Raw genomic sequence first — 14,136 nt, forward strand, 5'->3', positions numbered from 1 at the left:
ACTGTTTGAACTATTACGTGATACAAGTATTGGGATCCTAAATCTTATAACGGCTGATTGTGCCTCATTAGCATCCGAGATTCTTCACACGCTTAACAGGCTAACTAAGCTTTATTTGTTGGGGACCTATTCTGGTCGGTGTGATCTGAGACTGCCTGCGTCATTGCAGTGTATAAGTCTCATTGAAGGCGGATGTTCATCTGAGTGGCTGTGCAGCTTGTTGATCACGCTCTCTTCATTAGATCATCCTGTCGAGTGTGAGCTGTGGGATGTTGTATTGCAGTCAAGTGACGAATCGCATACACATATATCGGACTTGCGATCTGAAATACTGTCACATAACATGTCTAACACTGATCTATTAGTGGAAAATGGCAGTAAGGAACTGTTTGAACTATTACGTGATACAAGTATTGGGATCCTAAATCTTATAACGGCTGATTGTGCCTCATTAGCATCCGAGATTCTTCACACGCTTAACAGGCTAACTGAGCTTTATTTGTGGGGGACCTATTCTGGTCGGTGTGATCTCAAGCTGCCTGCGTCATTGCAGTGTATAAGTCTCATTGAAGGCGGATGTTCATCTGAGTGGCTGTGCAGCTTGTTGATCACGCTCTCTTCATTAGATCATCCTGTCGAGTGTAAGCTGTGGGATGTTGTATTGCAGTCAAGTGACGAATCGCATACACATATATCGGACTTGCGATCTGAAATATTGTCACATAACATGTCTAACATTGAGCTATTAGTGGAAAATGGCAGTCAGGAACTGTTTGAACTATTACGTGATACAAGTATTGGGATCCTAAAACTCTGGACGGCTGATTGTGCCTCATTAGCATCCGAGATTCTTCACACGCTTAACAGGCTAACTGAGCTTTATTTGTGGGGAACCTATACGGGCCGTTGTGATCTGAGACTGCCTGCGTCATTGCAGTGTTTAAGTGTCACGGATGGCGGATGTTCATCTGAGTGGCTGTGCAGCTTGTTGATCACGCTCTCTTCATTAGATCATCCTGTCGAGTGTAGGCTGTGGGATGTTGTATTGCAGTCAAGTGACGAATCGCATACACATATATCGGACTTGCGATCTCAAATTCTGTCAAAAGAACTGTCCAATATTGAGCTATTAGTGAAAAATGGCAGTCAGGAACTGTTTGAACTATTACGTGATACAAGTATTGGGATCCTAAAACTCTGGACGGCTGATTGTGCCTCATTAGCATCCGAGATTCTTCACACGCTTAACAGGCTAACTAAGCTTTATTTGTGGGGCACCTATACGGGCCGTTGTGATCTGAGACTGCCTGCGTCATTGCAGTGTTTAAGTGTCACGGATGGCGGATGTTCATCTGAGTGGCTGTGCAGCTTGTTGATCACGCTCTCTTCATTAGATCATCCTGTCGAGTGTAAGCTGTGGGATGTTGTATTGCAGTCAAGTGACGAATCGCATACACATATATCGGACTTGCGATCTGAAATATTGTCACATAACATGTCTAACATTGAGCTATTAGTGGAAAATGGCAGTCAGGAACTGTTTGAACTATTACGTGATACAAGTATTGGGATCCTAAAACTCTGGACGGCTGATTGTGCCTCATTAGCATCCGAGATTCTTCACACGCTTAACAGGCTAACTGAGCTTTATTTGTGGGGAACCTATACGGGCCGTTGTGATCTGAGACTGCCTGCGTCATTGCAGTGTTTAAGTGTCACGGATGGCGGATGTTCATCTGAGTGGCTGTGCAGCTTGTTGATCACGCTCTCTTCATTAGATCATCCTGTCGAGTGTAGGCTGTGGGATGTTGTATTGCAGTCAAGTGACGAATCGCATACACATATATCGGACTTGCGATCTCAAATTCTGTCAAAAGAACTGTCCAATATTGAGCTATTAGTGAAAAATGGCAGTCAGGAACTGTTTGAACTATTACGTGATACAAGTATTGGGATCCTAAAACTCTGGACGGCTGATTGTGCCTCATTAGCATCCGAGATTCTTCACACGCTTAACAGGCTAACTAAGCTTTATTTGTGGGGCACCTATACGGGCCGTTGTGATCTGAGACTGCCTGCGTCATTGCAGTGTTTAAGTGTCACGGATGGCGGATGTTCATCTGAGTGGCTGTGCAGCTTGTTGATCACGCTCTCTTCATTAGATCATCCTGTCGAGTGTGAGCTGTGGGATGTTGTATTGCAGTCAAGTGACGAATCGCATACACATATATCGGACTTGCGATCTCAAATACTGTCACATGACCTGTCCAACATTGAGCTATTAGTGGAAAATGGCAGTCAGGAACTGTTTGAACTATTACGTGATACAAGTATTGGGATCCTAAAACTGCGGACGGCTGATTGTGCCTCATAAGCATCCGAGATTCTTCACAAGCTTAACAGGCTAACTGAGCTTTATTTGTGGGGGACCTATTCTGGTCGGTGTGATCTCAAGCTGCCTGCGTCATTGCAGTGTATATGTCTCATTGAAGGCGGATGTTCATCTGAGTGGCTGTGCAGCTTGTTGATCACGCTCTCTTCATTAGATCATCCTGTCGAGTGTAATCTGTGGGATGTTGTATTGCAGTCAAGTGACGAATCGCATACACATATATCGGACTTGCGATCTGAAATATTGTCACATAACATGTCTAACATTGAGCTATTAGTGGAAAATGGCAGTAAGGAACTGTTTGAACTATTACGTGATACAAGTATTGGGATCCTAAAACTGCGGACGGCTGATTGTGCCTCATTAGCATCCGAGATTCTTCACACGCTTAACAGGCTAACTAAGCTTTATTTGTGGGGGACCTATTCTGGTCGGTGTGATCTCAAGCTGCCTGCGTCATTGCAGTGTATAAGTCTCATGGAAGGCGGATGTTCATCTGAGTGGCTGTGCAGCTTGTTAATCACGCTCTCTTCATTAGATCATCCTGTTAAGTGTTGGCTGTTGAAGTTTGTATTGCAGTCAAGTGAAGAAAACCGTGGAGACGTATCTCATACACATATATCGGACTTGCGATCTCAAATATTGTCACATAACATGTCTAACATTGAGCTATTAGTGGAAAATGGCAGTCAGGAACTGTTTGAACTATTACGTGATACAAGTATTGGGATCCTAAACCTGAAAACGGCTTTTTGTGCCTCATTAGCATCCGAGATACTATGAAAAACTATGATATGGAGATGAAACTGCCAGAATGTATCAAGTATGTGTTTATGATTTATTCAAGATTGTCCCCATCATCACTGCAACATTTCGTACAAAATATGTTTACTACCAAACATAGTGTACAGTGTAAACTGTTGTTCCGTGTGGAGGAGAATAAAGATGAATATACGAGACTCAAGCAAATCTGTTGTGAATTAAAATAAGTTGATGTTCAACAGTTTGAAGTTGTAAACAAACAGGGTATTGTTCGTAGTGCTGCTGCTCTTACACTTTCTGCTACTGCTGGTGATGGTGATGACGACGATGATAAACGATTACTCCGACTGGAGAGTTACGTTGATTTGATACCGTGGATTCACTATTCATCTAGGCAGTTCGTGCACAGATGACTTCGAAATCATTTAGTCGCTATTTCAAAATAGGTCTCAACATTTTGTACACAGATATTTGTGCGATTTCAAATTAATTTGTTATTTTATCGCATTTTGTAGCAATTTAAAAATGGTCTCAAAGATTTGTAACATATTGTGTCAAATATTATTTTCTAGTTATAAAGTCTGTATTTTAAGAACTACACAAAAATTGTAAATGTTCTTGTTTTTGCTATTGGTAGGAGTTTTTAATCAAACTGTTACTCATGGATGAAGTTTTTGTTTGCTTTAAAGCAATAATTTTGTTTATCGTACATTGATCTAAATATCATTGTGCACATGTTTTATTTTCGAAAACTAATTCGTTTGAGCGAAGTCACATTTAATCATGAGTTATTCGAAAATATACTTACCCGTACTATAATACAAATAATATAATAGCCTGACATATGCAAATTTAACAAAATTGTCAAACTTCAACATGACACAAACCAAATTCAGTTACCAACAGTAAAAAATCCTTGATAAAAAATTGCATCGTGCTTCAAACCATAGGCATAATCCCGGGTGACAAACGAAGGAGCAAAGGATTCAAACCATGCTTGTCATCGGTTATAAATTCATCCGCCCAAAGAATGGTCGTCAACGTTGGTCACTTTGGAATGGTCATCTCGTGGGTTACGATTATTGTCGAGTTACCAAGGCAGCAGCGCAAACCCTGGTTATGTTCGCGAGATAATAAATAAGCAACGCAACAATGTTAATCATCGCGGGTTATCATGCCAGCGGCGTATACAATGGTCATCATCGCGGGTTATCAAATCAGTAGCGCAAACAATGGTCTGCATCGGGTGTTATCAAGTCAGCAGCGCACACCATGGGCATACTCGCGGGCAGCCAAATTAGCAGAGCAACCAAAGATCGTCAGTTATACCGTCAGGCGTCAGCAGCAAAAAACAATTATCATCGCGGGTTGTGCCGTCAGCCGCGCAAACATTGGTCATCATCGCGGGTTATACCGTAAGCATCGCACACCACGGTCATCATCATGGGTTATACCGTCAGCAACGCAAACAATGGTCATCATCGCAGTTTAAACTATCCGCAGCGAAAACAATGGTCACCATTGCGGGTTATACCGTAAGCATCGCACACAATGGTCATCATCGCGGGTTATACCGTCAGCAGCGACAGAATGGTCATCATCGCGGGTTATACCGTCAACAGCTCAAACAATGGTCATCAATGCGGGTATACCGTCAGCAGCTCAGACAATGGTCATCATCGCGGGTTAAACTATCAGCAGCGCAAACAATGGCCATCATTGCGGGTTAAACCGTGAGCATCGCACGCAATGGTCATCATCGCGGATTATACCGTCAGCAACGCAAACAATGGTCATCATCGCGGTTTAAACTATCCGCAGCGAAAACAATCGTCACCATTGCGGGATATACCGTAAGCATCGCACTCAATGGTCATCATCGCGGGTTATACCGTCAGCAGCGACAGAATGGTCATCATCGCGGGTTATGCCGTCAGCAGCGCAAAAAATGGTCATCAATGCGGGTATACTGTCAGCAGCGCAAACAATGGTCATCATTACGGGAATACCGTCAGCAGCGCAATCAATGGTCGTCATTGCGGGTATACCGTCAGCATCGCACACCATCATGGGTTATGCCGTCAGCGGCGCAAACCATGGTCATCATCACGGGTTATACTGTCAGTAGCGCAGAAATTGGTCGATATCGCGGGTTATACCGTCAGCACCGCATACCAATGTCGTCATCGCGGGTTATACCGTAAACATCGCACAACTTGTTCGTCATCGCTTGTTATACCGTCAGCACCGCACACCATGGTCGTCATGGAGGGTTTCACCGTCAGCAGCGCACACCTTGGTCGTCATCATTAGTTATACCGTCAGAAGCGCGCACTATGGTTGTCTTCGCGGGTTATGCCGTCAGCAGCGCACAACATGGTCGTCATCATGGTTCATCATGGTTTATGCCGTCAGGAGCTCAAACAATGGTCAGAATCGCGGGTTATACCGTCAGCAGCGCAAAACGTGGTCGTCATCATGATTTATACCGTCAGGAGCTTAAACAATGGTCATCATCGCGGGTTATACCGTCATCATCGCAAACAATGGTCATCATCATGGGTTATACCGTCTGCAGCGCAAACAATATTCGTCATCGCGGGTTATATCGTCACGGCGTACATATTGGTCATCATCGCGGTTTCAACCGTCATCATCGCAAACAATGGTCATCATCATGGGTTAAACCGTCTGCAGCGCAAACAATATTCGTCATCGCGGGTTATATCGTCAGCAGCGTACATATTGGTCGTCATCGCGGGTTATACCGTCAGCAGCGCATAACATGGTCGTCATCATTGTTTATACAGTCAGCATCTCAAACCATGGTCGTCATTGTGGATTATACCGTCAGCATCGCACACCATGGTCATCATCGCAGGTTATACCATCATCACCGAAAACAATGGTCTTCATCACGGGTTTTACCGTCAGCAGCGCAAACAATTGTTATCATCGCGGATTATACCGTAAGCATCGCAAACAATGTTCAGTCATCGCGGGTTATACCGTACGCACCGAAAACAATGGCCGTCATCGCGGTTTATACCGTCAGCAGCGCAAACAATTGTCATCATCGCAGGTTATACCGTTAGCATCGCAGACAATGGTCATCATCGCGGGTTATACCATAAGCACCGAAAACAATGGTCGTAATCGCCGGCGCAGTTATGGTCCACGTTCCGGGTTGCGGAGTCAGTAGCACAAACTTGGTCATAATAGCGAGGTTACCAAGTCAGCGCCGCTTGATTGCTCAATGTATTTTGGACATAAACATTTTCGAAAACAAAGGTCGTCGTTGCGAGTTATACGTTCAGCATCTCAAACCATGATCGTCAGCGCGGGGAATACCGTCAGCAGCGCACACCTTGGTCGTCATCGCAGTTTATACCGTCAGCACCGCACACCTTGGTCGTCATCGCAGTTTATACCGTCAGCACCGCACACCTTGGTCGTCATCGCAGTTTATACCGTCAGCACCGCTAACCATAGTCTGTATGGTAACGAGGTATTCTCGCAAAGATGAAAACCAGCATTGCTTTACATGCTAGTGTACGTTTAAGCAACAAATATTCCATGTTTAGATGGCTAAACACTGTCGTCGATGACTCGATTCAGTGACAATACATTCTCTTGATGTAGCGTTCAGTGAACTTGGTGATTGTTCTTTTAGTTTTCCTGGAACTTATTGACGCTTGGTTTTGTGCCGTCATTTTTTATGTACAGTACGATATTTTACACTGTTCTTCTATATGTTGATAGGCACGTACATCACCCAATAGCATTCGACAAACATGTGTTTATTTAACGCTATATATTTAAACAAATGTAAATAACAGCTTTTATTTTTACTTCACTATTGAATCGTTGTTTTACATGGACTATGTAGACTTCACCTCTATTGAATCGTTGTTTTACATATACTACGCAGACTTCACCACTATTGAATCGTTGTTTGACATGGACTTTGTAGACTTCGCCACTATTGGATCGTTGTTTAACATGGACTATGTAGACTTCACCTCTATTAAATCGTTGTTTTACATGGACTTCGTAGACTTCACTACTATTGAATCGTTGTTTTATATGGACTATGTAGCCTTCACCACTATTGAATCGCTGTTTTACATGCACTATGTAGGCTTCACCACTATTGAATCGTTGTTTATTTTGGACTATGTAGCATCGTTTTGCGATTTTAAAAGTTTTTAGACCATGCCTGTTTTTTCCCAAAAATAATTGCTGTAAAATAATAATCTGTGAATATAAAGGTGTAAATAGCACTAGTCATTACGGATAACCAGAGGGTCAATACCTTATTAAAATGACTTTTTCACGTTTATTTAAGTGGTATTATCTTTATGCAACTTAATGAAAAGATTAATGTATTGATGTTGTATAGTTCAAATGCCACCATGTACTTCATGCATTGATGGAAATTACACGACAGTCGTTATTTTAAATGATCGTGTAAATACATTGTACAAATAATGAATAGTTTGCTCATATAATGTAAATCCCTTCATTTATTTATAGTGTTGTACATGTATATATTAGTTTACCTGTATGCAATTGCATTCATTTGACATGTAATGACAACATTGCTCTTGTAAGTCGATTAATCCAAACATAAGGATCAATTTAAGCGCGTAGAAACGGTTCTGAATACTGTAAAGTACCTTTAGCTCAGATTAATGCTGTTATAAGAATCAATTCAATTATACAGAAATGGTTCTTATTATATTATTTATACGCAAAACATGATAATACTTGAAATGCCTTAACCAACATATAACTGTGACCAAAATGTACGTTTTGTATATGTATTGGTAACGCATTACAATGAAAATCATGCATTGTGTTAAATACATTAAGTTTAAGGTCAATGTACAGTTTAAGCAAAATTTGTATTGGTCATCCATTTTAGATTTGTTTAATATTTTGTGAAAGCTATATTTTTGAATGTTAATGTATTTTGTTGTTCAATTTGTTGATTTTACATCGATGAAGACTGAAAGCTTCTTTAAAAATATTTATTGTCTCCAAATACAACATACGTAGATGAATTAGTTTACGATCTTTTTAATGTGTTTTGTTTGTGTAAATAGTATTGTTGTGCTGCTTGAATGTATATTATTTGATTGTGAGAGTTGATCAGTTACAATATGATGTTTGAATGATGGCACATGCTCAGCTTCTATTGACCGAAAATATAAAATAGTGCTATAGCTTTATTGTAAGTTAGTCAAAGAAGCTCTGTAAGGAATTATGCTGTTCGCGTTTTATTTTTATCATATATTTGTCGTTTCGTTTTAGATTTGATTTTTTATTTTATTTCTACAACCCTAAAGCATGTCAAATATTGTTTCGGCGCATGTTGTTAGACATTGCCCAGTGCGCCATTTGACGTATTTACCGAAAGTTTAACTGACGTTATAATTGCATGTGCATGTATGTTAAACTTTATTGTTTTTTTTTATATTCAGAAATTTCGTTAGTTTTAAACTAGGATGTATCAATATGATTTTAATGTCCACGAAAACTGATTGTTCAATTTATTTATTGTCGAAAACATACTATCAATGTATTTCATGTGGAATTGTTAATTGAAAATACGGCGATTAAATCGGGCGAGTTGTTTATATTTCAAATTGTCATATGCTGCAACGATAAATAGCAAACAAGTAAATCGTTAGGTATATAAGACAAATACGCATCTATGTTTTGGGTAATAATATCTAATTAGTGTACAAATACCTTGAAAAATTTTTTGTTAAGTGTGCTTGTTTTCATGTTGCATTATCTATAGTCACGATATGAGGTTGCCATGACGTAGAAGGGGATGGTGTCCGCCTAGCGGGCGGGAGGTCACGGGTTAGATCCCAACTTTGGACCCGTTCTTTAGATCTCCCCCAAAGATACCAAGTACTGGTTCGACACAGGAAAATGGCTCGAGAGCGTTTTAATCAGTCTTAAGCTTTCGGTGCGATCGAGCTTAATAACGATATGTTTAAACGTAATATAGTATCAATTTATATTTATAGGTTATTAGACGTTTCACTGTACAATACGGAGATATATTTGGACGAGCACACAGTTTGACGTCATATTGGACGAGCCGTTAGGCGAGTCCAATATGACTTCAAACTGTGTGCGAGTCCAAATATATCACGTATTGTACAGTTTAAACGTCTAATAAGCTTTTTATTCTATATCCCTTTCTTCAGCTCTTTGTTTCATTTTAATTTTGATTTTAAATGCTTTAATTGCATCTATGCTATTTTCAAGACAAGCGCCCGAGTCGATTATAGTACATTCGGATACTTTTTCTCGGTAACGGCTTTTATCGTTATAAAACAATTGCTTAGTGCACTTGTACTTAATTGTCCAATATGGAAAAAATACAGACTTTTTGGATCCAATACCGGAATATATTGGACGGTCACGTGGTACATATGAAGAATGCCGATTGGATGAATTTATTGGATATAGAATAATATGATGTAAAAATTATATTGACGTCATAGTGTTTTATAATGCTAAGATGACGTAATTGATAAGCGCGGTGATTGAGAATCGTAGAAAGATGGAGTATAGAAAAGTTTTAGTTACCATGCATTAGCTTATAGATGTAACCTATTTATTTCAGCTCGATTTCATCGAAAGGCTTATGTTCAGTGAAACTCTCGCGAGTCTGTTTCCTGGGTAGAACCAGTACTTGGTGTCTTTTGGGAGAACTCTCCCACAGTGGGGATGGAACCTGTGATCTCCCGGTCGCTGGGCGGACACAACATCTAGTACGTCACGGCGACCTCTATGCTTCTAAGCATCTTAGCTTATGAGCTTTTCAATACAGACTAAATGTCTCATAACCCACGGTCATTAGTATAGATGCGTGTTATCAAATGTTCCGTTCTTCGCACAAGTGATTTAATACCTGCATAATCATGAATTCGGCTTATTCGTAAACAAACAATGATGCAAAAATATCATGATTCGTTTATCTGAAATATATGTCTATGTAATTAAACATGTACATGCATGTGATCATTCTTAAATATTTAAATCATACGATATAATTGCACGTAATGTTGAGCAGATGAAAGTGTGATATATTGCCGGTATTAAATTCACCAACTGCCATTTGCTGAAATTATTTCACTTATTGATACTATGTTTTTATAACAAGATAATTTAATTGTTTTAAACCAAATACATGTCACAGGGTGAGAAAATTGTGCGGCAAGTCCGAGACTTGAACCCGGGACACCTCGCTTAAAGGGCGAGTGCTCTCCCGACTAACCGGGCCGCCATACAACACCTCCCCTAACGTGACCAAGTTCAGACCGTGACATATAGGCTTTTATTATATACCTGTTTAATGCTTTTAACAAAATACAGGTTGAATCAATCGTTGAAATAAATCCCGTCTTATGCTACTCGCTGTTTTCTGATTCCGTGTTACCATACTAGCCGGACTACTTTCTTCGACCCATTTAATAACGTCACATTACGCGCACCGAAAATAGGAAACCCCTATTTTATATTACGGAATATATTGGGTAGTACATAGTTTGACGTAATTTCTGTGACGAAACACAATAGTTTAATTTAAACTCTCTGGAATTTAAGGACATGTCGGACGTGGTGTTTTTTATAAGTAAACTATTTGTTTAAAACATCGAACGAATGCAAAACGTATTTCGGAGTGTGTGTTTATCACGCATTCATGTAAATTTCGATAGAAATACAATAAAATAGTGTGGTTTAAACTAAGTTTCGATAAAGACATGGACGAATAAAAGTTAAAGTGCATATCGTTTCAACGTTTTTATTATAAACATTGGATTAAAGTTGTTAACTTAATTGTTATAAACATTGGATTAACGATATCATTGAGGTTATGCGTGTCGGAAACGTGTGTTTTCCCGGTTCAAATGTTTACAAGTTAATTTACATAAACTGTATCCATACGCGTCTTAAGTAAACTATTGCGTACCGTTTAAGTCATTGCTTTGTCAGTTTTGTTAAAGAAAAAACAAACAATTGTTAAATGTTATCGTTAGTTGTTGTATATAATAAAAGGAATATTACGCAAGTCAATTGTTCCAAGAGTTTGTATCAGTCTCGTGGCTTGTGCTATTTCGCATCACACTCGAGGTTCCGCCTCTCGTGTGATACGTCATCACACAAGCCATTCGACTGATACAAACTCTTGGAACAATTGACTAGCGTAATATTCCGAATATATTGTTTGAATGTGAGTGCGTTGCTAACAGCTTCTTATTAATATTGTTTACTTGGACAAGAAGCTCAAGAAAATTGTTGTTCTACAAAGTGAGCATGCATTTAACAGTTCATTATTTATCCGTCTTAGATACGTTCATTTGGATATATATTGTGTTAATACGATTAATGAACTCAAAAGATTTACACATCTTTTAGATGTACACATCTTTTGTCCAGTATACAGACTTTTATGTTGATATGTTTTTTTAACCCCTTATTGAAGTTTATATTGAGCCCTCGTACATTTCAACCATACGTTCTCAGGGCTTTTCAGAATTTTGGGAAATTCGTGACTCAAATTTTCACAATTTCAAGAAGTGTGCGACTCAAATTTTCACAATTTTAGAAAGTTTGCGACTCATTTTTACACAATTACAAACAGTTCGCGACTCATTTTTTCACAAAATGGGGGACCAAGGCCGCTTCACAAAAAACAGGAAAAACCCTGAACTTCGTTGTACACGATATGTTTGGAATAACGTTATGATATTATATTGTAGATATCTAAATTAATTTTGATTGTTGTATTTTTGCTATGTTTATATTTTTTATTTTGCTTTATAAACTTTGCATCGGTAGACTTCATTAAACTCACCACAATTTCCGTTAACATAAATTAAATAGTCCATTTGTACATGTCTATGACTATGGAATACTTGTTCATAAATACAATAATTATATAAAGGGAGTATCAATGCGTTATTTGTCAGCGGTCCCTTTTTTGTCATTTTACTATCAGACCATGACTTCCATGAAGCAAAATATTCGCAAAATTCCACAAATCTAAAATAAATTATGCTTCTTGACTTCAGAGCCGAACGACATGTCCGCATAACTTCCCGACCTTTTTACCAGAGAAGAAAAGATTAGTCAATTTTTAACCAGAACTTATATATTTATTGTTAAAACAGAAACACTGTTTCACCCCTGTGTGCATTCGTGTAATTATAAAGTGGAAACTTCGTACGTTGTGTTGTTCTTTTTTAAGTCATCCAGTTATTTCTGTATTTAGTCGGAACTAATACATATCGCCTCTGTTCTGACCTGACAAATATAATATCCGGATGTGGCATCGATTTACATGCAAAATGTGGCAATCTTTTCACGGGTGGTTGGATATATTTAACATAATAAAGCACACAAAGTTAGCTAAAAATAAAAAAAGGCGGAAAAAGTATTTGATGACCACTATTTCACAAATAAATAATTGTTGTCTAAATATTGTAAACTTAATAGACATCGATTCAGACATACACAAAATCTTTATTTGAGGACTAAAGGGTTATAAACGCAAAATAACCACTTGTACATATTCAGTGTAAACTCTCTTTTACACCGTATGAAATCTTTGTAACCGTAAGTAAGATGCTTTGTACATATCAGAGTTGCAAATACAGCACATTATACAATTAACGGTGAATATCGACGGTATTCCCATCGATATATTAGCAATGAACTAAACAACGCATAGTCCATCCTTGCAAGCAGATATTTATCAAGTAACGCTCGATAAGTCATTGTCTGCTCAGGCACTACTTAAAAGTACATTTTATAACATGTTTTCATATTCTGGATGAGAGTTACTTTAATAATTATACAATATAATTATAACTGTGTGACAGTTCTTAGCCTCCGGCTTTTGTCCATATACAATAAGGGGCTGCCTAACTGGTCAAGTTCAACCCATAGAGTCCGATGTTGGGTTTTCTATCTCTCAAGTTCATTTATTATGTACTTTGAAACAATGCAAATGTATCGACTTGTTTACACTGAATTTGAATCAAAGCGCTGTAGGCGCTGAAGGCCTGGGGCTAGGTTTAGTGTGACTTTAAATGCATTTAGGATGTTTTGTCCGAATTTCTCCCTTTGTCCGAATTTATACGGATTGACCCTAGCGGTTGAGTTCAGAAGCTCAGAGACTGCAAGAAAAGACAATAGGTGTGTATATACTACAGTGTACATGGACGGTGGAGGACAACATGATACTGGTTGTGGGAACGATAACATTTTGTTCAACTCTACAAATCTGGTAGAGGTTCGTCTACATAGGCGGTGAAGATATACAACAACAACATGGCCGCAAAAAAACTGTTATTCTTGGCGTCAAATAAATACCTTTCAATAGCCTAAAATAGTGTTCTATTACATAATTAACAGATCAGGAAAACGCTCATACTTCCTTTGTAATGTGTATACAAAAGAAAATCCACTTAAGCCCAAGTCTCACTTTTGCCGGTAGAGCCCCGGTCCATCCCGGTTTGCTAACGTCGGTCGACCGGCGAGGACCGGGATGATTCGTGGCGTAGACATTTTTAAACGCAGTCACACTATTTCCCGGTGCCGCCCCGGTTGAAGCCAGTCAAAAGCACGGCAGAGTCCCGGTCAACCCGGACTGACTACGGTTTATCCCGGTCAAGCCCCGGTTGTCGCCGGTAGTGTCCCGGTAAAAACTGGCAGCGTCCCGGCATAGCCCCGGTTGTCGCCGGTAGTGCCCCGGTGAAAGCCGGCAGCGTCCCGGCAGAGTCCCGGTATACCGCAACACCGCCGGCACTCACCGTGTCTATACCGGCATCTCACCCCGGCAGAGCTACGGCAACGACCCGGTTTCGGCCCGGTCGTCATCGGTTTTCTTATGTACCGTAGCTATACCGGGACTCTAACGGCATTCATTAAAATGAAAGAAAAGAAAATTG

At 39.6% G+C, this 14,136-nt stretch overlaps 1 protein-coding gene across 3 annotated transcripts in view; it reads left to right on the forward strand.

Annotated features, from left to right (window-relative positions):
- LOC127838423 (uncharacterized) overlaps positions 1–14,136 on the forward strand; it is a 53,607-nt gene that overhangs the window by 28,486 nt on the left and 10,985 nt on the right. For 2 of the 3 annotated variants that reach the window (XM_052366189.1, XM_052366190.1), the window contains one exon: positions 1–12,409. This exon is cut by the window's left edge and continues 2,575 nt beyond it. The exons of the other annotated variant lie outside the window; for it this stretch is intronic. In XM_052366189.1, the coding sequence (XP_052222149.1) occupies positions 1–2,374 (2,374 nt within the window). In that variant the 3' untranslated portion in view covers positions 2,375–12,409. Of the gene's footprint in view, positions 12,410–14,136 lie in introns of those variants that run through there. 3 annotated transcript variants of the gene reach the window in all.

The sequence above is a fragment of the Dreissena polymorpha genome, chromosome 7 (genome assembly GCF_020536995.1).
Source record: "Dreissena polymorpha isolate Duluth1 chromosome 7, UMN_Dpol_1.0, whole genome shotgun sequence".
NCBI lineage: Eukaryota > Metazoa > Mollusca > Bivalvia > Myida > Dreissenidae > Dreissena > Dreissena polymorpha.